Genomic DNA, 25,426 nt, shown 5'->3' with positions numbered 1-25,426 from the left:
TTATGATTTGTTCCTTTACAGCACCACTTAATGATACAGTATTCATCACTTTGTTTATATGTTTGTATTTGTAGAAACACAAAGGTTTGATTTAACTGATGATGGCAGCTTGAAGATTTATAATATTTGGGGCAGTGATGCTGGAAGTTATACTTGCAAAGTAAACTATATATATGAAAATAAGGAAATGAGTACAGAAACTAATTTCATGGTTTATGGTAAGTGAGATATTAGTAATTTGGTTTCTGAATTTACACTGCTGTGGATCCTATGCACCTCTCTTCTCCTACTGCCGCTGTCTATGCTCCCCCAAAATGTGAGATGGGGATTTGGCAAAAATTGTTCTCCCCCTCTTCCACAAGCAAAAATGCTTACTGCTAACAGAAAAGCAGTTTATAGCTATGGCCTGCATTTGTGAAATCCTCAGGTGCTCATTTGCAGGTAAAGTATACCAAAATACTAGCACAGGGTATTTCAGCTGTACAAAAATCCTCATTAAGAATAAAATCCTTATTTAATTTTTTTCTATTATACCAAAAATCTAGTATGATGGGAAAACAGGACTGTAATATTATGTAAAGGTAAAGGTGCATGCACCGAGTCATTACTAACCCATGGGGGCACATTACATCTCAATGTTTTCTTGGTAGACTTTTTGTTACGGGGTGGTTTGCCATTGCCTTCTCCAGTCATCTACACTTTACCCCCAGGAAACTGGGTACTCATAATACCGATCTCGGAAGGATGGAAGGCTGAGTCGACCTTGAGCTGGCTACCTGAACCTGGCTTCCGCCAGGATCGAACTCAGATTGTGAACAGAGCTTAGGCTTACCACTCTGCGCCACGGGGCTCCATATTATGTAGCTATAGTTATTTTAGTATTGTTGAATGGAAACCCACTGAGTAAGTGTGTTTGAAGAACGAGTGTGGAACCCTATATGTTCTTAAAATGCTATTTAAAAATAATCTCATGAAAACCTCCACGGCAGTAAAACAGACCTTACTCACTTCAAGCAGACTTTTCTCTGTAATTAGGCCTAATTAGCTACACTAAATTCCAAGTACTACTACGCACAACCAGACTGAGGAATTATCAAGCAACACTTGGAATTGTTTATTTCTAGCAGCAAATCCACAGATCTCGCTTTAGGATGTCGGCTTCTACATGTTGGTAAAAGTCACTGGGTACCAAATTGGACATTGTTCATTTCAGGGGGGCATCCATTCCATTCCATTCCATTGGCTTCCAGTTAGCTTCTGTTCTCCATATTCCTACTCCAGTCTACCTCTGTGGTAGCCTCTGTGCTACATAATTTTTTTTAAACTGAAACTTTTCAACTTGCATGTTTAAACTTAAATCTTACTGTAACAGTTACTTACAACATAATTGTCCATATAATTATTTTCTTATCAACAACAAAAATTTCTAACTATTTACATTTAAGATTTCTTCCACTGACAGTAATGTCCCAGAAAGATCCATAATAATCCTGTTAAAATACAGGTTTGTAAATTTAGTAGATGTTATTGGTGAGTTAAATATCTCAGTCCAAACTTTTCCCCATTGCTTTAGAGGATTACTATTTCCCGCTCTTGATCCCATTTCTTCTAATATGTATGTCTTATCCGATCTCTTGGTTTGAGTAGAATATTATAAACTTTAGATAAAAGCCCTTTCTGTTTATATTCCTTTTGTTCTAATATTGTCTCAAAATCAGTCTTTTGTTCCTTAAGGATCTCTGCTAGATGTACATGAGATGCCATAAAATTGAGTTGAAAATATGCAAACCAAGGGATTTGCTGGTTAGCTTTTTCTTCAAGTTCTACCCTGGTCATGATGTTTAACGTTTTATCTACCAGTCTTGTCAGTTTAGTTTGTTTCCACAGTTTATTTATTTGTGGTGTTTTTCCTGGGGGAAACCAATCTTGCATTGTAAATGTGGAGTATCTAGACATTTTTGGAAGTAGTTTATCTTTTTGGGTGTCCCAAGTCTTCAAGATATCTTCTAAAAATGTGTTTTGTTTTATTTTTGACCAGTGACTTCTTTTTTTATTCCATATTAATTCTTGAATCTTATATGGGTAGTATATTGGGGTCATTATTTGTATCCAATCCAGTCTTTTTTGCCTTGCAGCATCTGTAAGATATTAACTAATCCAGGGCTGTTTCCACACTGTCTATAAATTGCACGAGACTCACGGAAGGCTGCCGGCTTCCTCGCGCGATTTTTAACACCATCCAACTACAAAACGCCATAAATCACTGTTTGTGGTGTTTTGTAAATAGATGGCGTCAAAAATCGCATGAGGAAGCTGGCAGCCTTCCGTGAGTCTCGTGCGATTTATAGACAGTGTGGAAACGGCCCTGGATGCAATTGCATATGTTTTCAAGTCAGGGTAATTAAAGCGACTTTAATGAGCTTTTTGTCTAAGGGTAATGAATGAACTCCTTGACTTCTTCTTATGCCATAAAAATTTGTTTAACATAGTTTGCCGTAATTTAATGCTCGCCAGTGGTGGTGTTAAAGGGATTGCTCGGAAAAGAAATAGTTATTTTGGAAGAATAAAAGATTTTATAATACGATATCTATCTAACCATGTGTATTGATGTTTATTTCTTTGGGCCAGTTCTTGTTTGATTTCTTTTATTTTTTGAACGTGATTATGTTGTATTAATTGATCTAAAATTTTCAGGATATTTATGCCCAAATACTTCAGTGTTTCATCTGCCCAACGGTAACTAAATTTAGAAGATAAATAATTTTTTGTTTGCGTTGAGATATTTAATGGTAGTATGGTAGATTAAGACATATTTGTTTTCAAACCAGACACTTGTGCAAACTCCTGTAATACCTCTTGTAGATGTATTAATGCACTCTCTGGATTAGTAATGAATAATAACATATTGTCTGCAAATAAGTTAAGCTTGTAGGACTTGGATGCTACTTCTACTCCTTGTATTTTCTCATGTTGACGCGTTGAGGGTGCCAGAGGTTCCAGAGCTAGTGCAAAGAGAGTCAGTGACAGTGGGCAACCCTGTCTCATTCCCCTTGACCATGTGAGTGTTTCTGAAGGGCATTTCATTTATTTTAATTTGTGCTCTAGCCTGTGTATAGATTGTTCTAATGGAATTTGTAAATTTAGTTCCAAATTTCATAGCTTTTAGCAGTTCAATTAGATATGTTGTTTCCAGGGAGTTGAATGCCTTTTCTATATCTAACGATACTAGTAATGTTGTAGTTTTTTGATGTTTATTAGCAGAAATAATATTAAGTGTTTTATACATATTTTCTGTCAAGTCTCTCCCAGGTATAAAACCTGTCTGATCTTGATGTATGTAGTCCTTAATAAATGAATTAATTCTTTCTGCCATTATTGCTGTATAAATTTTGTAGTCCTGGTTAAGGAGCGAGATCGGGCCGTATGATGCCGGGTCTTTTGGATCTCTACCTTGCTTATGAATTACTGTTATAGGAGCTTGCTTCCATGATGGAAGTTGCTGTCCCAGGTTTAAAAGTTCGTTACAGGCATCTGTTAAGGGATATAGAATGTTATTAATAAATTTCTTATAAAAGTCCAGAGGGTAACCATCCGGCCCCACTGCCTTGTTGTTTTTTAACCTTTGTATTGTGTCTTTAACTTCCTGTGTTGTAATTGGGTTTTCTAATAATTGTCTATGTGATTCTGTAAGTGTCTTTATTTGTTTATGATTTTGTCAATATTGTTTAAATGAGTCTTCAGTTGGATTTTTGAGGTGTATAATTTCTTATAGTATTTTTTAAAAATATGGGTTATATCTTTTGGTTTGTGTTTAATTTGTCCTTTACTGTTGCGTATTGCTGTTATTTGTTTTGACATGTTTTTCTTTAACCTTCCAGGATAGAATCATTAAGTTTTTGGGTGTATTGTACCCAATACTTTTGTTTTAAAAACAAAAGATTGCTTTTTATTTGATCAGATTCTAGGGTTGCTAGCATTTTATGTTCTTTAAGCAACTCCCAATAAGTTTTTTTACTTCCTATTGTAAGCGGTCAGCCCAGCCTCTGCCATTTTAATAGCCATTTTAACATGGCTGCTCGTGATATTGAACATCACCAGGCCTCTGGATTTAAAATGGCAGCAGTATTGCCACCAGAGAACCTCCAACAGTTGCTGAATCCCACCCAGGAGAACACAGCATGCATGGAATGCCACACAGGAATGCGGAGTGATTAAGAGGTGATTGGATTTGCAGTCCCTCCAGTCCCAAAGGAATCCAGCACAACAAAGGTCTTGCAGAGCCATCCCCACTTAACACATTCTTTTCCCCTCTTCCATGATGAGACCTCCGGTCCATGATTGAGGAGCTAATCAAATTACATTCATAAGTATAGACAGTTGTTCCTGGGAAAGTACAGTCCCCACCTAAAATCCATCAACTTAGCTCTGGTGGAATTCACTAACAAACTATCCCTTTTGTGCAGCATTGGAACATGTTTTGCATTTGCTTTCACACACCCCGGCAGCCACCAACCAAGGTAATCAAACCTTTTGTCAAACCCAGGAACTGACTGTTGGAGCCTTTGTTCTAATGGCTAGGTGGGCTCTCCCACGTCAGGGCACATTTTACCTATAAAGGTAGGGCCCTGGCCTCATTCAAATCATGCACGCTTACTGGATCCAAAGCACTGTTCCCTTGAGGTTCACCCTAAGCCTCTTGCTCCCTTGGCCGAGAATGCTGGATGTTTGAAGCTCTCCCTCCGCAGACTTCCCTGCTCATCGGATAGGTAGATATATTTGCTCCCTCTCTCTTTTCCCACTTTCTGGCTAAGCTTCCTAGGACTCTGTGTGTGTGTGTAATTATTTTACTCCCTATAATTCTGATTGTATGTGCATGCAATTTTGTTCTTTAATAAAAGTTGTTGTTTGATGTTAAGCACCAGCCTTGTTTGTCATAGATCTCTGCAGTTACTGGCCTCTTGCATGGCCATTCTCCTTGCTTGCTAATTCCTCCACAAATCATTTTATTGCAAGGAGACCAGTTCCGGTAACACTATTCTTTTGTGTTGTGCTTCCAGTTGTCCTATTCTAGCAATAATTGCAGTTCTTTGTTCTTTCTTTAGAAATAATTTGACCCCTTAGAACTACTTTGAGTGCATCCCATCTCATATGAGCTGTTGTATCCTCCTTGTTGTTATCATTTAGATATTGGGTAATGAATTGTTCTATTTTTTTGCTAGCATAGCCATTATTAAGAATTTTTTTATTAAAAGTCCAATGTTTTGTAGGCAGGGCTTTTTTTCAGCAGGCATGTGGTGGAACGGAGTTCCGGCACCTCTGGAAAATGGTCACATGGCCGGTGACCCCGCTCCCTGATCTCCAGACAGAGGGGAGTTTAGATTGCCCTCCACGCTGCTCCACTGACCATGTGACCATTTTCATCGAGGGCAATTTAAACTTTAAAAACTACCCCCTTGTTCCAGCTGACCCCAAGTGACGTCACTGTGTGGTCCTGAGTTCCACCACCTCTTTTCCCAGAAAAAAAGTCCTGATTGACTGTATGGTGCCTGATGAGGTTTAGATTGGCTGGAAGTAATTCCATGCTGCAAATTGAAAAGAGCATTGGAATTTTTTTGCAGGTATCTGTTGCTGCTTAATGTTAGCCCTTGTGCTGTTACATAGTGATTTTTCCCAAACAGCATCCCAGTAGCAATGCATGCATACGACTACTAAATGGCCATACGTAGAAATTAAAAATTGACAGTTGTAGGATACACAAACTGCCTTGCTGGATTTTGTTTCCAACCATCAAAAGCCAAACAACACAGAGAAGCACCTGGGGAGAGAAGGATGTTGACGGCCATTCCTTATCATTTGTCCCTGGAACCAGTAGTATTCTGTTTCCTGTGCATGAATGCTCTACTTTTAGTGGGGACAAGGAATTCTGAAAAGTGTCAGAAGTAACAGATACAAATCAGTTAAAATATGTTTAAAACGTATATTGCCAGGACGCCTGCCCAGTCAACAATATGACATTAAATTCTGTCTTGTTCTACACCTGCTCTGCATCGTTGCTCTTTTGAAGGATTATCTGAGCTGTACACAATCTGTACTCCTGCCATATACCAAATCATAAGCAGGGCTTTTTTTCAGCTGGAACGCGGTGTAACGGAGTTCCGGAACCTCTTGAAAATGGTCACATGGCTGGTGGCCCCGCCCCCTGATCTCCAGACAGAGGGGAGCAGTGGCACGGAGGGAAATCTCAACTCCCCTCTGTCTGGAGATCAGGGGGTGGGGCCACCAGCCATGTGACCCTTTTCTCCGAGGGCAATCCACTGAGTTCCACCACCACTTTTCCCAGAAAAAAGCCTTGTTTGTAGGTATACTTTCATTACCAATAGAAAAAATGCAACTTGTCCAAGCATGATCCGACCATACAATATTTCCTATTTCTGGATTTATTGTAGTCTTAACTAGCCCTTGTGAAATTAATATGTAGTCTATACTAGTGTACATGTCATGTCTTGGTGAATAATACGTGTAATCTCTTTCTTGTTCATGCAACTGACTCCAATATCTACTAGTTGAAATCTATCTATCAGTTTTAGCATACAGGATTTGTTTTTATTATTTTTTTTATGTTGCTTGGTGTTGTGATGAGACCTATCCAGTGCATAATTCATTATGCAGTTAAAATCTCCCCTGATTATCAATTCTCCTTCCTGAAAGTTATGTAGTTTGCTTAAAGTTTCCTCCAAAAAATTTAATTAGTTTGCATTGGGGGCATAAAGTGAAACTATCGTAAACATTCTGCCCTCTATAAGCCCTTTAATAAAGAGATCTCCCTAATTGGTCCTGGCAAATTGCTGTTATTGTAAACGTTGTATTTTTAGATATAAGTATTGAGACACCTCTTGCCTTGGATGTACCTTACGCATGTATCTGATGTTGTATCCAGCTTGTTTTAAATTCCTGTCTATTGATATGTCTAAAATGCATCTCTTGAAATATTTGGTTTTAATTTTGTCAAATTAGTCATTATTATTTTTTTCATAATTGGATTATTAAGACCACGTGCATTGTAAGAAATGACTTTTAAGTATTGACTCATTCTTTCATTTATTTGAATGTATGTTCTCTGTTATTGTACTACTATTAGGAAATGCCAATTGATTTTTTTTAATTGTTAATTTCTTAAGATAACCTTTTAGAAATTTTGAGCAATCAAGTACCACTTACAGTGCAAAAACAGTAATTATATTTTCCGAATATAACACCTATTATTTTCAAACTGATCACACCTACTTTAAAATTGTAACTATACCTTCTATGTTATTCAAAAAAAATTGTTTGTTTTGTTCTGTTTAGTTTTCCTTTTTCCCTTCTTTTTATAATGTTATAGTTATACTCACAGACTCAACCGGCACCCCCAAATTCCCCTCCACCCAGTCCTCCCTCTTGCCTACCCACATACAACAGGGATCCTAATAACAAAATCTGTGTTTAAATAATCTTAATACCCCAACCAATCTTCTCAGTCTAATCACATTAACTTTAAACTGTATCTATGACTTCTACGTTATTCAAAGTTGTTATTTTTTCTTTTTTATATTAATATAATTAACACAACCAACCCCTCCAAACCTCCCTCCGTCCAGTCCTCCCTCTTCCTCCCCACTTCCTTCCCAAACTACTCTTTTCTAATACCTCTTATTCTTTAATATTTATTTAACACTTTCTCCCCCCCTTTTTCTGATTTTTCCCCTCTTGTAACTATACAACCACTCTCCCCTTCCCTTCCTCTCCTTCCTCCCCACCTCCCTCCTTCCCCTTCTAATAACTATCTAAAATAAACACACACCTGTTCCCTTTAACCTGTGGGTATCCACCCCACAAGTTATTGGTTTCTTTTTACCAACTCCGGGAACCAAAAAGACCAGGAAGGGCTAAGTAGTATACCCTCCTATTCCTCCCCCCACCCCTATTGGAGCTCTTTTGGAATGATTCCATTTCTCACAACTCGTGACTTATGCCCTGGATGTCTGATGCAAACAGTTAATTCCAACGGACTGGTATTTTACTGCTCTTGGAAGGGGACAAGTCTATTGGCATTCTTCTCTTTTGCAGGTTCTTCTCCACTTCCATTGAGGTTTCAATTCCTACAGCACTTAATAAAGCTGATCCTGAGCTTTGGTCTGTTGCTTTATAAATCTTGTCCTTATATTTAACTTGCAGAGTAGTTAAGTTTGTCCAGTTGTAACTGATTTGGGCATTTCTTAGTGCTTCAGTAATGCTTTTTAATTCTCTTCTCTTATTGAAAACCTCTGGGGATAAGTCTGTGAGTACTAGTATTTGAGTTCCATTATAGTCTAAGGCTCCTCTAGATTTAGCCGTTCCAAAGATCTTTTTTCTGATTGTCACTTCAGGAATTGTGGCTATTATATCTCTAGGGAAATTTCTTTTTGCTTGTTTCCTTATCCCCTCTCTATATGCATTTTCTATTTTAATAACTTCCTCATCCTCCAACTGTAGCTGCATCTGTAGCCATGATGCCAAAAAGTTAGTCAGACCTTCACCTGCATTAATGTCCTCTTCAAAAACCCTACATTTGATGTTCCTCTGTCTCGCTGCCATTTCCAGCTTAATAATTCTTTCCTGAAGACGTATGTTTTTTAAAAAATATAATTTTTATTTTATAAACCTTGCATTACAAATACAAGGCTGCTATAAAATACAATATTGTGAATCAGCATACATTAACACTATTATAGTCTACAAGATAAGAGACAGTGTAACGTGATTATAATATCTAACAGCAGATGAAACATTAGTGATTACTGTGCAACAGATTCTTTTAGTTTAAAGATGCAAAGGAAAGGTGCCTGGGAGGATGAGTATCATTGCATGTTAAGTATTCAAAAAAGGGGAACCATTTAGAGAAGAAAACAGTTTCTTTTGGGTAGTGTTGTGATTGATACAAGCTGTCATAGATTTTCTCTTGAATATAGTGATCCCATAATTCAGCATCCAATTTTCAATTGTGGGGATTTTGGGGTATTTCCAATTAGAAGCTATTAATAATTTAGCTGCTGACAATAAACTTCGAATTAAGTCTTTTCTAATAGTGAGAACCATAATGGGATCCCATTGATCTAAAAAAATCAATTTAGGGTCGAATGGAATTGTATAGCTTGTGATCACTTTTATTTGTTTTAGGATTTCTGTCCAAAATTTTTTTAGTTGAGGGCATTCCCACCAACAATGTGCAAATGAACCAATAGAACCACGGTCTTTCCAACATAGTAGTGGGTTTGGGGGTGACATTAATGAAAGCCTCTCAGGTGTTATATAGCATCTATGAAGTATTTTGTATGACTGGATTTTAGTTGTAATAGTACTAGTGGTGAACATATTTGAGGACCAGATTTTTTTCCCCATTGATTTGTTGTAATTTCTGATTTACAATCCTGTTGCCAGTCGTGTTGGTACTTCTGTATTTTATGTTTATATGTATTTAGGAGTAAATTGTATAGTTTAGATATTAGGCCCTTTTGCAGTAAATGCGTATGGTTTAAGAGGTGTTCAAAATCTGTCATGGGTATACTAAGGATGTTTTTTATATTGATTTGGTTCATCATGTGTGCAAGTTGATGATACATGAACCACTGGATTCTTTGTTTTAGTTTTTGTTCCAGTTTTATTTTGCTCAAAATATTTGTTCTTGATGATATATCCATTATACGTATTGTCTTATTCTGTTGCCACATGTTCATAAATTCTTTTGATTGTCCAGGTGGAAACCATTTTTGACCCAGGAATGATGAAAATTTTGATGTATTTGGCAAGATTTTGTCTATATTGGTCCCATATGTTCAGAATGGCTTCTAGAAAGGGATTATTTTTAGTTATTGTTGGGCGGTCTTTTTTGTCATTCCATATAATATTTTGTATCATGATAGGTTTGTCGTCTGGTAGTAACGTTTTAACCTAATCTGTGGGTTCTGAAATATTCAAAATTTGTATTATGTTAAGTAGTCTAATTGAAGCTTGATATATTTCTAAATCCGGGTAGTTAAATCCTCCTTGTGAATGTTTTAATCTAAGTGTACCAAAGGCAATTCTTGGTTTCTTTTTATTCCATAAAAATTTATTTAAAAGGCTCTGCCAATGTTTTAGTGTTTTAAGGGGGATTTTTAATGGGATCGCTCTCATAAGAAAAAGGAATTTGGGAATAACAAAGGTTTTTATTAGGTGATATCTCTCAAACCAAGAAGCGTTATTTTTATTCCATTTATCTAAATTTAGTTTTACCTGATTTATTATCTTGTCATGATTTAGTTTCAGCAGATGTTTCAAGTCTGTTGGTATAGTTATGCCTAGGTATGAGATTTTATTAGGAGCCCATTGGTAGTTAGAATATTTTTTGATCAAGTTGATGCTTTTGGTTTGTAAGTACACTGGGAGTAGTTATGATTTAGACTGATTAATAGATAGGCCTGAAATCATACTGAAGTTTGTTAATGTAACCTGTAAGTGTTTTATCGAGTTTGCTGGGTCTGTAAGGTAAACCAACATATCAAGGGATACTTTCGAAATTCCACAAATAAGAAAAGATCTAATTAGCAACCTTTTGGTTGTAGCTAAGAACTTGCTAGCTTTACATTGGAAATCAAAGACGGTTCCCACAGCAGAAAAATGGTTAGAAAAAATATGGGACCACTATATACAAGAAAAAATACATGACGAATTATACCAGAGTGAACACTATTTGAAAGAAACTGATTTTATTGCAAAATGGTTACCATTCATTGAATTCATTTCCAATACAAATCACTCTCCACCTAAGCATTTACTTTTTGTTACTCAGATTTGACGTTTATTATCTAATTTCCTTATTCCTGTATAAAAACTAAAGCATTTCACAAATTTCACATCTATGCATATAATTGTATATAGTTCACTAAGACTTTGTTGTTGTTCTATTTTACTTCTGTACATTGTGTTTGTTTGTTTGGTTGGTTGGTTTTTTAAAAAAAAATTGTTAAAAAAAAACATATCATCTGCAAAAATACTAAGTTTAAAATTATGAAGTTTCGTGTCTATGCCGTGTATATTGTTGTTGTCCCTAATAGCTATAGCAAGAGGTTCTATAGTTAAAGCAAACAAAATGGGGGATAATGGGCAACCTTGTCTGGTGCCGGGGCGGTGTAAGGGTTTGTGGCACTCGTGGCTGGCCGGGCGCCCTCCCCCCGCACTGGCCTGCGTGATGATGTCACACGTGACGTCATCATGGGAGCGTGCGCGCACACGCCACAGCCGCCGGCCCAATCACTGCTTCGGGCAGCCTCCAAGCTCTCCCGCTTGGTTGCCTGCGCCACTGCAGATGCCTGCCCGCGGCGGCTGCACCCGGCCGGGGGCTTGTGCTGGCGGCGGCAGAGCAGGGCAGGAGGGATAGGAGGCTGCTGCTTTGTGGTGCACGCTCCTGCCCCCTGCGCCTCCTCCGGCGCTCCCTCCAGCACCCCGTGCCTGAGGCCACTGCCTACCTGGCCTCTATGAGCGCTCCGGCCCTGTTTGGTGCCTCTCTGAATATAAATTCTACTGGAGATTTGGTCATAATTTTAATTTGTGCTGAGGCTTGGGAGTAGATAGTATTGATTATGTTCAAAAATTTGTTACCAAAACCATATGCTGTAATGTTAATTTGAGGTATGAGATTTCAACCGAGTCAAAGGCTTTCTCAATATCAAGAGATAGAAAAGCCGACTCAAAACCGTTTCCTTGACAATATGAAATCAAATTTAAGGTTTTATAAATATTGTTCATTAAGTCCCTGTGCGGAATAAAACCAGATTGATCTTGGTGTATGTATTGAGAGATAAAGGAATTAATTCTTTTGGTGATCACTGTGGTAAATATTTTATAATCTTGATTTAAAAGCGATATGGGTCTGTAAGAGTTGGGTTTGGTGGCATCTTTACCAAGTTTTGGAATAATTATAATTGATGCATTAGCCCAAGTTGGGGGCATTGAGCTCTGTTCCAAAATAGCATTACATGCATCAGTTAGTGGTTTGCATATAAGAGTTGCAAATTTTTTATAAAATTCAGATGGATATCCGTCAGGACCTGGTGCTTTGTTATTTGGTAAAGATTTTATTGCGTCCAACACTTCTTGTTGAGTAATTGTACTGTCTAATGAATCTTTATGAACAAGATCAAGTTTCTTTAAATTTTTGAGAGACTGTAAAAACTGAGTTATATTATCTTGATTTGGATTCTTAGATGTATAAAGTTGAGTGTAGTATTTTTCAAATATTTTTATAATATCATGTGTCTTAGTATGTGGTTGACCCTTCTCATCCTGAATTTTTTAAATTAAATTTAATGATTTCCTTTCTTTGATTTTATAGGACAATAAATGTAATGATTTGGGTTAATTAAACCAATAATTCTGTTTAGCATATTGCAAATCTCTCTGAATTGTATTGATATCTAATGTTTCAAGTAGCTTGCGTTGAGACAATAATTTCTTATATGTCTTTTTGCTTCCTGTTTTTTCATGAGCAGTTTCTAAGAGTTTTATGTTTTCTTGTAAATCTTGTTTCATTTTATTTCTTTGTTTATTTACTTGAGTAGAGAGAGATATGTGACCTCTAGTAACTGTCTTGATTGTGTCCCAGAGTATGCCAGGAGAAATGTCATTCGTTGAGTTATCTGTAATTGCTAACTCTATGTAATTGCTGATTTCTTTAACTAGATCATGTTTGGTGATTAAATATTTATTTAGTGACCACCTTTTTGGTTTAGGGGGATCTTAATTTACTATCATTGAGCACTCCACCCAAGCGTGATCAGATTTCCTATTTCCAAGCTGTTTATATTATTTATAGACGTGTTTGAAGTAAATAAGTAATCAATTCTGGTGTAAATTTTGTATTTGGGTGAGTAATAAGTATAGTCCGTCTCATTTTTATGTTGATGTCTCCATATGTCAATTAAGTGGTTATTTTCCAGTATTTTTGCTAATCTAGTGTGTGTTTTCTTGTGTTTAGATGTGTGGCTTTTGGGTCTTGATCTATCCAGTTTATTGTTTATTATGTAATTTAGGTCGCCCCCTATTATCTGTGTTCCCTCTTGAAATTTTGAAAGTTTTAAAAGTGTATTTTCTATAAATGTTAGTTGGTTCTGGTTTGGTGCATAAATTGAGCCAAATGTATATATCTGATTATTTATTGTGCCCTTGATGAATACAGATCTGCCTTGTACATCTTTTACAGCGCAATCCTATGGCCGGCCCCAACGCCGGCTCGGCTGCACTGGTGGTGTGGCGGCGCCGCCGGGCCGGATCCTGTGCCAGCAAAGTGTGGCCGCAGCGGCGCCCGCAGCGGCGCAGAGATGCAAATTTGGAGAACCAGAAAGTGTTGTGGGCAGGTCTGATGTGCGGCCGCCGCCAGGCGCAGCCAAAGGGCGCTGTTCCTGACAAGCGGCAGGGGGAGGGGCCAGGAAAGGCGCAGCCTATGGGCAGCACGCGATCCCGGCCAGGTCCCAGAGCAGCAGGCAAACCGCGCCCATGCCGGCAGACTGCCTCGGCTCATGCGTCGGGCGGGGCTCGCAGTTGGGAAGGAGAGGGTGGGCGTGGTCTGAGGAGCCTCTCCCCCGTTTGCCCAATGTAGCACCAAGTCCGTGGCGGCCGTGTCGAGAGGTTGGCATGGGACTGGCAGGCGCCCTGCCATGATGAATCCAGGGCAGCAGCTAGTCTCTGGCAGCAGGGGACAGCCCCCAAGTGGCGCCGAAGGGGAGGGCTGGCCTGAGGCCGCCACCAAGAGGCAGACACAGCGGGCCTGCCCCCTCGTCCCCATCCCAAGGCAAAGAACACAGACACCCATTGCACAGAAATCAGCCTTTATTATTATATCATCCCACCTCCCCCAGCAGATGTGAGGAAGGGGAGGCGTGTAGGAGAGCCGCCTGTGCAGCAAAACACCCCACCCCACCCCCAAGGCGGCAGCGGCGGTCACCGGCGAGGCCGGCGGCCGGACCCCCTTGGCTGTCCATGGGCCCGGCCTCTCGCACGCAACTGGGCCCGAGGGAGGGGTGCCTCTGGGACGGGTGGAGCTGCTGCAGCGGGTGGGGCCGGAGGGTCGAGGATGGCGACGAGCCGCCCGAGCAGGGCTTCGGCACGGGCTTGAGAGGCACGGAGCCCTTCCCCCACTTCCAGTACCGCAGCCATGAACTCCCGGCCGCGGTTGTTCGCCTCCTCCCATGCAGCGTGCACCTCTAGCCGCTCCCTCTTGATCGCCGCCCACATTGCGGCTAGTGTCGGGGGAAGCCGCTGGGCAGGGCGGGGGCCGCGAGCCCGTGCGCCTGGAAGGACCCCCTCCATGGGCCCCTCCCCCTCAGAGGCGGAGCCAGGTCCTTCCCGCACACGGCCCATGGCACCCGGGGGCAGGGGGGCTGGAGGGGATGGTGCTGCAGGCTGGGACAGCTCCTCGAGCGGCTCTGTCGATGAGGTGTCCTGAACCGGCGGAGTCCCAGGGCCACCTTCACCCTCCACCGACACAGGGAAGCCGAACGACTGCAGGAGAGCCGCTCCGGCACCAGAGGTCCTCTGGGAGGGTGGCAGCTCGCGCAGCTGGTCAATCACCTCCCCGCCTATCTCCAGGCGCATGGTCCCTGCTGGAGCGAGACATGGGTGGGAAGAGGCCCCAGGGAGGGAAGAGCAGCGGCCCAACATGGGCTGCCACAGGCCACCGAGCCGGGCCAAGCACACCCATTCCAGCTGCGGCCGCAGCCCCTCGTCTTGAGACCGGTCGGCGCCATGAGGGGCCTTGGATGTGTGGCCGAGGCCGGTGGCCGAGCCGGTCCCTGGCCCCACCAGCAGCAGGGCCACAGATACATACCGTGCTCCGGATCCATGCCCCCCGACGGGCCCGGTTGAGGCTCCTCGTCGCTGGCAGCAGGGGCTTGCTGTGGCGGTGGAAGGGCTGCCTGTTCCTGGGCCCCGCTCTCTGCCAGGGGGGGCACAGACTCCGCTTCCTCTGCCTCCGCCTGGCTTGGGTCTGGACCCTCAGGGGCCATGCCTACTCACGGGAGAGGCCCTGTCACACATGTGCCACAATCCATGCGTTCCCCCCCCCTCGCCTCCCTGAATCCACAAATACTAACCGGGTAGGACCTCAACGCCCAGGCCGCCCACCACCGCCTCCAGGATGACCGCTCACATGACCGCCTCTGGGCCTGGGAGCCCCTCGTCAAGGGCCCGCTCATAAGGAACCCCCTGAGACATGAGGAGGCGCACTCGTTTGCGCGCGGGCCCGAAAGAATCATTCCAGCGCTTCATTGCCGAGTGAGCAGTGCGGGGCGCGTTGCCCACAGCCGAGACCCTGTCAGCTGCCATCTGCCAGAATGCCCGTCGTCGAGACCGGGACGAGGCGCCCCTGTGCGTGCTCAGGGCGACCTCCGCATTCTCCACCACGAGCCCAAAAAGCAGCACTCTCTCAGCCTCCGTCCAGTTTGCCTGGCGCTGGCTTCCACCGCCACTAGTGCTCTCAGCAGACATGGGGGTAGTGCCCGCTGGAATGTCCGGTCCCCGAGATAAGTGGTGGGAACCAGCCACCTAGTCATGTGCCCACCCATCCCCTCAGCAAGATGGAGGAGGGCACAGGCGGTGCAGGACCGGGAAGGGTGGCTGGGACGGCCCATGCAGCGGACAGAGGACCTGCTCCTGAGCACCACTTGCAACGGGCCGCTGAGACCGGTAGGCCTGCTGCTTCCAGGTGCGTGGGGGGGGGTTCAGGGTGCTGGAACTCAACCTGCGCTCCTTCCAGGCAGGACCTCGATCATCCCCGCCTGGTGCCCGCCACTGCCGCCGCGGCTCCCAGCCATCCGGACCAGCCACCTCCTGCCAGCCGTGTTTGTCCGAGCGGCCCTCAGGCGGCGCCGCCTCAGACGCCGCCGCCGGTTCCAGGCCAGGGTGCCATCCCTGCTCCTGGGCGACATGACTTGCCTGGACCGCTTCCGTCTGGACAGGGCAGCCATACAGGCTCTGTGCGAGGAGCTCGCGCCCGCCCTTCAGGGGCAAGCTGCGGCTCCCCGGGGCATCCCCGTCCTCCAGAGGGTCCTGCTGTCCCTCCGCTACCTTGCGACCGGCTCCTTCCAGGGAGTGATGGCTGAGGCCTTGGAGGTCTCCCAGTCATCCGCCAGCCGCTGCCTGCATGCCTTCCTGGACGCCCTAGTTGGTCGGATCCGCGAGCACATCCACTTTCCCACCTCGGAGGCAGAGTTGGCACCCATCCGGGCTGGCTTCTCCTCCCTTGCAGGCTTCCCCAATGTGATTGGAGCAGTCGACTGCACGCATGTGGCCATATGCGCTCCCAGAGAGGAGCCGCAGGTCTACAGGAATTGGCACCGGTTCTACAGTATCAACGTCCAGGCAGCCTGTGACCACCAGGGGATCTTCACGGACCTCGTTGCCAAGTTCCCAGGAAGCGTCCACGACGCACAGATCTTCACCACCTCCGGCCTGAACAGGCTCCTGTCATCATGGCCTGAGGGGAGAGGCTGGCTCCTAGGTCAGGAGTTGGTGGGGGAGCTGTGAGGGGACGGGGATGGGAAGGGAGATCCTAACACCGCCTCCCCTTGCAGGTGACCGTGGCTATCCATTGCTGCCTTACCTCCTGACGCCATACCCTGCGGATGAGCCCGCCGACAGAGCCAACTACAACCAGGCCCACCGGCGCACGAGGATGGTGATCGAACGTGCTTTCGGTCAGCTGAAAATGCGCTTCAGATGCCTCCATCACACGGGCGGCCGCCTGGCCATGCAGCCGTTCACCTTCGCCAAGCTCGTGGCTGCCTGTGTCATGCTGCACAATATTGCTGTGCGCCAGCAGCTCCCCTTGCCAGCCACAGAGGGCCCAGGCGAGGACCCCTGGCTGCCGCCCGCCGGTCGCCTTTCTCCTGACGCCCCTGCAGAGCCCCAGGAGCATGACCGAGCTGTGCGAGACAGGGTCGCGGAGCACCTGTGGCATGCTGCGCGCTGAGGGCCATGCCTGGCCATGGGGGGCTCGGCTGGCCAAACACTCGCCCTTTACGCCCCTATGGTGTCCCAGGCGGCCCCTCCGAGTCCCCGCTCCCTCGACCCCTGCATGTAGAGAGCATGGGAAAGTCGCCCCGGCCAGCAGCCACCGCCCCCCATGGACGGGCTGCACTGGAAGAGCGGTTAACGAACTTGGCTTTATTCCCAATCGATTCCAGGGCCGCATCAGGCGCCCAGAGAGCAGCTTGCCAACCCAGAACCCCGGCCTCAGCAGCCAGGAGGGTGAGGGCTAGGTAGCGCGTCGGAGCAGGGGGAGGCCAGCGGCCCCGCCACGGCATCCCCATTACAGAGCAGGGGCCCGGCTGGGGTCCCAGATGCCTGTGCCTGGGATGGCATATCAGCAGCTGCCCGGCCGTCCGCGGGGACGGGCTCCAGCTTCAGCCGCTTCCTGCCAGGCCCCTCCACTGGGTCACCCTCTGGGTCTTCAGCAGGTGGCGGGTAGTGGGGTGGAGACCAGGCGGTGAAGCCCCTCCCAAGTTCCTCCTCATCTGGCGAGGGGCTCCGGGCGGGCGCTGCTGTGGGGGCAAGAGGTGGGGGATGGGAGCGTCAGGGCCCCGGTGGGCTCTGGGGTTGTCGTCGCGGCTGCAGGCCGCCCCACCCCACATGCCCGTGCCCCTCCTGTTGTCGAGATTCACATGGTGCCGCTGCCCGCGCCTGCTGGAATGCCCCATGAACCCGGTCCATGGCAGACATCCACCTGTCATTGATGGTCCCTGCAGAGGGGGGAGAGAGGGAGGGGGGGCACCCGTTGGTGGCAGCCCGGCATGTGCTGCAAGCACCTGCAACCTGCGCCTCGACGGAAGTGGCTGGGACGCCTCCGGGCCCTTACGGCCTGCCCTCTGTGGCAGCGGAGGAGGCCCCCCAGATGGCGCCGAGGACCCCGACTTACTGCGCGCGGGGCCCGCAGCCACCTCCTCTTCCAGGAGGTCATGCTCCACCTCGCACAGCGCCGCGTCTAGCCACGCTCGTATGAGGTGGGCCTCCTCCGCACGGCCAGGGAAGAGCTCCTCCAGGTAAACTGGCCGCGCAGTCATCGCACCCTCATCTGCCAGGAGGTCATTCCCGGCTGCCTTGGCAATGAGCTGGGCCCCGAGCCTGGCCGCCCACTGCTCCCGCCACCCGTCGCCCTCCATGCAGCCAGAACCGCTGTGGGTATAGTGTTTCTGTGCTGCCCGCCGAACTACACCGCCCGCCGGCATGACCTTGGAGGGTCTGAGATGTAACAATTCCCCATCTTCTGTCTGGCAGCTGCATAGTTCATGGATAGGTTCAGCACAGGCCCCCCGGCTCAGACCTGTGGGTTGGAGGGGAGGGGGCCGCGGTGGTTGGCTTCCTATGGCCCCAGGGCCCTCTTCCCTTTCGGGGATGCTGTGCTGCTCAGGTGCATCCTTGCAGGACGCGAACCCTTGGGCCTGGCCGTACGGTGCGCCGTGGGACTGGGAATAAAGCTCATCTACCCATGGACCCGTGCCTGCCTGCGATACTTTGGTGAACTGCCAGCCATATCCTGCCCTGGCACCATGAGCGCATGACCAGGCCCGCGGTGACAGCGCATCCCTTCCAAGAGGGGGGGGTGCTTAGGATGCACAAGGACTGGCCAGGGGCCACTCTGGCATGTCTTCCATATTGCCCTAACGCACCTGCCCTGCCTGGCATGCCACCCTGAGCTGGGGCAGTCATGCAACCTGCCATCGGGGGGCCCTCCCGGGGCCTGGGGTGGCCACCCAGCCTGCATGGCCCGGCCGGGGGAGGGGCGCGCTGTGGCAGCCAGCCGGGGGGCCTCGGGCTCCCGCATTTTGGCCACTTTGCGCAGCTGGTGCGCTCTTCCACTGCCCCTGTGGGCGGGGCCAGCGGCCTTCCCTGCAGGATTGGCGGGGCTGGCAGCCTAGGAGTGGTTCCCCCCCCCGGCAGGGCAACGCGAGCGGCCACAATTGCTGAACACAGGAGACGGCGCCGGGCCAGGGCGGAGCCACAGGCAGCCTCGGACGCACCCCTTCCCTCCCAACAACCACGCTGTGTTGGTGCGGGGGCCTCGCAACTGCCCCACAGGATTGGATGCGAGGCAGGACGCCCTGGGGTGGAAGGTGTTGGAATGACCAATGGGGCTGCTGCAGACGCCCGAGGGGCTGGACCCACTCTGGGAGGCGGCCGCTCACGGGACTGTGTTGCTGGGGCTGCGGCTGCGATGGGGGCGACCCTCCCCAGGCGCACGAGACCTCCTGCCCGGGATATGGCATCCGCCTGCCACCACCCTGGATTCTCCACTGGTGGGGCTAGGGTTCCAGCGAGCGGACCGTTTCCCCTGCCATCTCCCGCCCCCTTGCAGCGGCAGCTCGCACCACCCTCTCCCTGGCTTATCGGGTGCCAGCTACTCTCCCCACCAGGGATTGTTCCCCCTCCCCGCTCACATGCCCCGCCCCAACCCTCTACCTGGCCATAGATGCAGGGGGGTTAGCCGTGTTAGCCTGTGGTAGCGAATTCAAAAAGGGTCCCGTAGCACCTTTAAAACTAACCAATTTTATTGTAGCATAGGCTTCTGAGAATCAAGTTCTCTTCGGCAGATGGGTGGTACAGACACTGGTCAAATACAGAGGAGGAGGGGGGAGGAGGAGGGAGGGAGGGGGCGTTACTGTGAGGGGAGGGAGGGGGCGGGGAGGCAAGACGGGGTGTGTCGGATACATTTGTGGCAATGTGCAGGTGGAGATATGTGACGGGAGTGTTGGGGGAGGGGCGGAGGACGAAGTCAGACTCGCAGACACAGAAGGCAGTTGTTGTACATCTCGTTTTATTGCACTGGAAAAAGCGGGCTTGCGTTTAGGCTGGCGAGGGAGCCGGAGCATTCCACACAGCCCTCCTTCCCGCTCGGAGGGGCGGGGCTGGGATGCAGGCCGCGGCGCGACGGTGCTTCCTGGGCTGCAGCCAACCGTCCGTCAGAGATGTTTGGGGAGGGCGGGGCGCGGGGGAGCAGCCATGCCCTGGACGTGCCTGCGGGAGAAAAAGACACATGTGGGCTTTACCTCATTCTACTGCTGAGGCAAGCCCCACACTCCGCCATCCGGGGGGGTTGCACATGGTCGAGGGCAGCAGCTGATGCCTGACAGTCTGGCGAGGATGCACTCGGCCTTGGGAAGCCTTTACCTTTATGGGAGGGAATGAGCTGGTCACAACAAACACCTGGTCACATGTGGTTTTCGAGGCGCCTGCCTCTGAGGCAGCCAGGGGCGGCCATGGTTGCCCCCCACCCCTGCTGGGCCTCACCCAAAGCGGCAAGTGAGCGGGTGGGTTCAGGTGAATGGGCGGTTTGCACTAATCTGCGGAACACCCCCCCCACCTCCTCCTCACCTGTCAGCGCTCCGTCGGTCATCACCAGGTGGGAGCGCCAGAGTCAGGGCACCTGCAAGGAAACGGGAGAGCATGCGGTTAATTTGCAAAGTGTCATTCCCTTCTGTCACTGAAGGGTTAGTTTGTTTGTGCTTAGTTAGAAGCAACTAGCGTGCATGAGTCCAGTTAGATGTTGAGTCATTCTTTCTATCACGGTAGAAAGGGAGTTAGGCAGACATTTGCACCTCTTCCCCTTTACGAGAAGTTCCCCCATTTTTTCGCAAAGTCCCCCGAGTGCATTCTGCGCCTGCCAACGTGAATGCCCTCAGCCCGTTTCGGTTTTCAAAGGGGCAATGCCACTCAGCACACGGGCAGAGCCTCCGGCAGAGTGCTCACTTACCTGGGGGTTTGGGCGGCGCTGGCCGGATGTTTTGTAGGGCGGGTTCTCAGATGATTGGGTGCAGAGAGGGGGGCTCGTCCACGCCGGGCGCGCACGCTGATTGGTCCCCGGGATAGTTCTCATCCTATGCTCCTTCGGGCCATAGGGGCGGGGCGGGGCGCTCAGAGAGGGGGCTGATTTTTCGCCGTTCCATGGACGCCTATGGGCTACGCCTTCTTTTTCCGTGGCGTAGCTTTTTTGCGCCGCTGTGGGCGTTCCCGCTTCTGGAGGAGCTTAGGGAGCGGACTAACTCTGACCCCGCCTTGTTCCCCGCCCCCCCTGCGTCGGCGTAGGGCTCTACGCCACTCCTGCGCCGCCGCCCGGGCACCTGTGGCTTGCACCGGTGCTGGCCCGCCGGCGGGCCAGCGCCGCGTCCCAGCGCGGGCGGAGGGCCACTTACGCGGGCGTAAGGGCCGGATGCGCCGTCGCAAGCCTTAGTTCGGTTCCTATTCAGTTTCCCCGCCCCTCTTAGGATTGGGCTGCCCGTGTATCTTTGAGATAAAAGTGCACATTATTAGAGAGTAAAATAGAGACCCCCCCTTGCCTTAGATGCCCCTGCTGCATGATATTGTTGTTGGTAATGATTTGTTTTCAAATTTTGAATACCTTGAGCATGTAGATGTGTTTCCTGAAGAAGTATTATATCTGCTCTTGTCTTGGTCAGATTGGTAGTTACTCGCTTTCTTTTAATCGGATTCCCAAGACCATGGACATTGAATGAAATAACTTTTAAACTAGATATCATTTTTTTAAAAAAAATTAGCAAGGATAATTAGTATCAATTATGCAAATACTTGTTATTATATTCTCTTAAACAGCGATAACAACTTTTAATAACAATAAAGCAGCATTATTAAATATATCTTAAAACTATTTATTAATTATTTGTAAATACTTGCTTTTATTTTTTTCTCTTATTATTTTTGGCTGTATTCAACAATAAACTTACTTATTACAAATTATCAAATATAACACTATTACAATTTAGTAATTATGCAGTATGATTCCAAGAACTTGGCAGCTCAAGTATTACTGTCTTACAACTAGTGAAATAACAATGAACTATATTTCCCCCAATAAACCCAATATATAATATTCTAACTTACTGATGAACTAATTTAAGTCTAGTTAAATGCAAACAACTCCTATTAAGTTTTTAAATTATGCCTTACAAACAAAACCTTTTTTTATAGTTACTCTCTCTCTTATAACCCTTAAAAACTTCAAATTTAATTAACAATAACTAGAAATCAAATCTAACCTCCCCTACCCTCCTTTAACTTCCCTAAAAACCTTCCTTCTCCCCTTCCTTCTCCTCTGTCTACAACTTGCTATTTCTAATAAACTTGAAATAAAAAAAATCTTCTTTATATATATATATATGTGTGTGTGTGTGTGTGTGTATTTTAATATTGTTGTTCTTGTCACTATCTCTGTTATAAACCTTAACATTAACAAGTTTAATTAGCTGTTACTACTTGAAGCCAAACCCAACCTCCCCTCCCCTCCCTTAACTTCCCTTTAAACCTTCTTCCTCCCTCCCTTCTCCCCAATTTACAACGTGCAGTGTTTAATAAATGTGAAATATCAAAGTTATACAAATTACAGTTACCTTGAGCTAGAGTGTTACAGCACACTCCAGCTCTTGGTTACTACCAACTCTTAGGAACTGTATATATTAGGGAGCTACAATAAAAGAACTTAACCGAACTCCCCCCACCTGGAAAACCACAGAGATTAACATACTGACTATTACTACTTTACTCTTCTGTATAGTCCAATTTTTTTCCTTCTTGGCTTAAGGGTCTAAGACTGGAATTTTACTTCCTTTCTTCGAGGAAGGTGATTGTTATAGTTTCCTTTTTTGGTTGGGCTTATCAGTTTCCATAGGTGTTTCAAGGTTTAGGCTACGCAAAAGCTGTTCTACGTCTTCCTGGTCTGAAGCGACCATTTGCTTTCCATTAATTAATACTGAGAGTTTAATGTGATTTAGCCATCGGTATTGAACATTAGCCCTTTTTAGTGCTGCTGTAGTCGCTTTAAACTCTCTTCTTTTATTTAGAACAACACTCGGTAAGTCTAAAAATTATATAGACTTGGGCTTCCTCAAAGTAAAGTGAACCTTTAGCTTTCACAGCTTCAAGAATTTATCTCCTGGTATTGAAGCTTTCAGTCTCAATTATAATATTCCTTGTGAAGTTCTTCTTTATGGCTAGCTTTTCAGAGCCTATTCGATAGGCTTTGGTGATTATTGGGATTTGGGAATGATTCATTATATATATTTAATTGCTTTCCCAGCCAATTGGTTAATATAGCCAGCAAATCTTCATTTTTTGTCCAGGATTCATCTGTTCCTCTAATCTTGAGGTTCTTCTGTCGTGCTGCTATTTCAAGGTTTATTAATCTTAGTTCGTGTGAGTCAGAAGCATCTTGAAGATCTTTCAAATCTCTTTGTGACATAGTAGCTAAATTCAGTGCATTTTCCACTTTCAAGTTAGTTTTGTTTAGCTCTGATTTAATCTCTGCTAGCTGATCTGACAAAGGCTGAATCAGCAAAGTCATTTGCCTCCTTAATGATTTTTCTGATTTAGAAAACTGTTGCTCAAGGGGCAAATGCAAAGTGCTTACCATTGCATTGGCTTCAGCAGTTCCATCGGCCATTTTGGCTTGATGTTTTGTGCTGTGTTCTTGGGCCTCAGCTAAATTAGTTCCATAAAAAAGGCTCTGCAGAAATCACAGCCTTAGCAGGTGATTTCTTCTTGTCTGCTCCTTGCTTCATCATTGCCACAGAGAAGAGCAAGTATTAAACATTATTTAGTGGGATTCCAGGCAAGGGAGAGCTGGAGCTCCTTCAGTGTGCATCCGTTCCTCAGGAGATCGATGCCACGCCCCTCGTATGTTTGGTTTTTGTAGTTCTTTAACTTCACTCTGCATCTTATTGCTGATGTCTATAGCACATTTCGCTTCCTGAACTGCTTTATTTACTTCTAATTTCATTTCAGCAAATTGCTCTGTAAATTGCTGTGATAGCATCATCATTTTCTCAAGAAGGTTTTGCTCCATCTACCTTATTGAAGTAGAAATATTGCTCTCTTGTTGTGCTATTGAGCTTGTTTCTGCGCTTTTTATTGTGCCCGCCATTTTGTTTTTCCTCTCCCTTCTCCTCCATTTGCCCTAGTGTTGCCTCCCGACTTGAGAAAAGTTCTTGCAAGTTTTATTTGCTGTTTCTTCTTTTCAGGTAGCTGTTTTCCCATGCTCTGCTTATTTTCTTTTAGTTGTGTCACTTTTTAAAAGGGAACTGGGGTGAGGAGAAACGGAGCTCTAGCAGCAGGCGTCCATTTTCTTCCACGCTAGGGTTGCCAGCTCCAAGTTGAGAAATTCCTGGAGATCTGGGGGGTGAAACCTGGAGAAACCTGGAGAAAGTGGGGTTTGGGGAGGGAAAGGACCCTGGCATGGCATAATTTCATAGAGTCCACCCCCTAAAGTAGCCATTTTCTCCAGGTGAACTGATCTCTGTGGCCTGGAGACCAGTTGTAATTCCGGGAGATCTCCAGCCACTACCTGGAGACTGGCAACCCTACTCCACGCTGACGCCACGCCCCCCTGTCGCCACCCTTTTTGATGAGTGTGGCCCAGTAGTGGGTCCTACAGAACATGTGCCGTTACAAGTAAAGCCTCTGTAGTATGCACAGCTGTGGATATGCAGTCCCTCCTCCCCAGTATTCTGGTTCTCTTCTAAGCAAGGGAGAAAACAAGAGACCAGGTCAGAAGAAGGCAGGACTCTGTTACAGTGAGGACAAGGACTTTGATACCAGCCCTGGTGTGGCAGAAACTCCTGCTGCTTGTGCCACTTCTGGCACTCATGCCACAGTTTGCCTCCTTTTCACTAAATGGGTTGGATCCAACAGCTTTTTGTATGGTGAAAAGGGAAAGGGTCCTTTTGGACTTCCAAAGAAGTCTGTGCTGAGAATCATTGGGGCCTTTATGTATAGAAACCACATAGAGCAAGAGCTGCAGAAGGGAAGGGAATTAGAAGTAACTGAGCAAAAAGCTGGCTGGGTGCCTGCAGGAAAGTCTTTCTTATATGTATGTAAATGAAAACTTCACTTTCCTTGGCTGTTTAATTTTGTGATTTAAGATGTTCTCATTATGTAATTTGAGAAATTTTTCTATTACTGTTTGCATGTATAATTGAAAGTTTTATGTGTGGTTGGCATGTACTTTTTCTAAAAAAAATAAAATAAATGAAGTGCCTTTTTGATTTTGTTATTTATATCATGCACCACTTTGATTACAGCATAGCAGAAAGGGGACTCAGAAATTTAACATAAATCTTTTTCTAATTTATCATTTAGCCACAGTTCAGGATATTACTAAGTTTTAAGAGATTTACTGCCCATTCTTAAGTACGCTTACTCCTGTGTAGTACCTACTGAAGTTAATGCCACTAACTGCTGCCTGATCCAATGCAAGTCACATGTGCCTAAGCCCACTGGAATTAATTTTTAAAAAAAAACATAACAGCAATAGCCAGTGCATGCTAGCATAGGATACTAAACAGGGCTCCAGTTGTTAATAACTTCCAGTTCC

The 25,426-nt window shown here is 46.3% G+C and overlaps 1 protein-coding gene across 1 annotated transcript in view; it reads left to right on the top strand.

The window, feature by feature from the left end:
* Positions 1–25,426, top strand: part of LOC129337771 (zona pellucida-binding protein 2-like) — a 53,595-nt gene that overhangs the window by 4,944 nt on the left and 23,225 nt on the right. The window contains exon 2 of the mRNA XM_054991721.1: positions 75–218. Within this exon, the coding sequence (XP_054847696.1) occupies positions 75–218 (144 nt within the window). The remainder of the gene's footprint in view (positions 1–74; positions 219–25,426) is intronic.

The sequence above is a fragment of the Eublepharis macularius genome, chromosome 11, assembly GCF_028583425.1.
Source record: "Eublepharis macularius isolate TG4126 chromosome 11, MPM_Emac_v1.0, whole genome shotgun sequence".
NCBI lineage: Eukaryota > Metazoa > Chordata > Lepidosauria > Squamata > Eublepharidae > Eublepharis > Eublepharis macularius.
The sequence above is the reverse complement of the archived record's forward strand: the minus strand, read 5'-3'. Positions and strand labels throughout refer to the sequence as shown.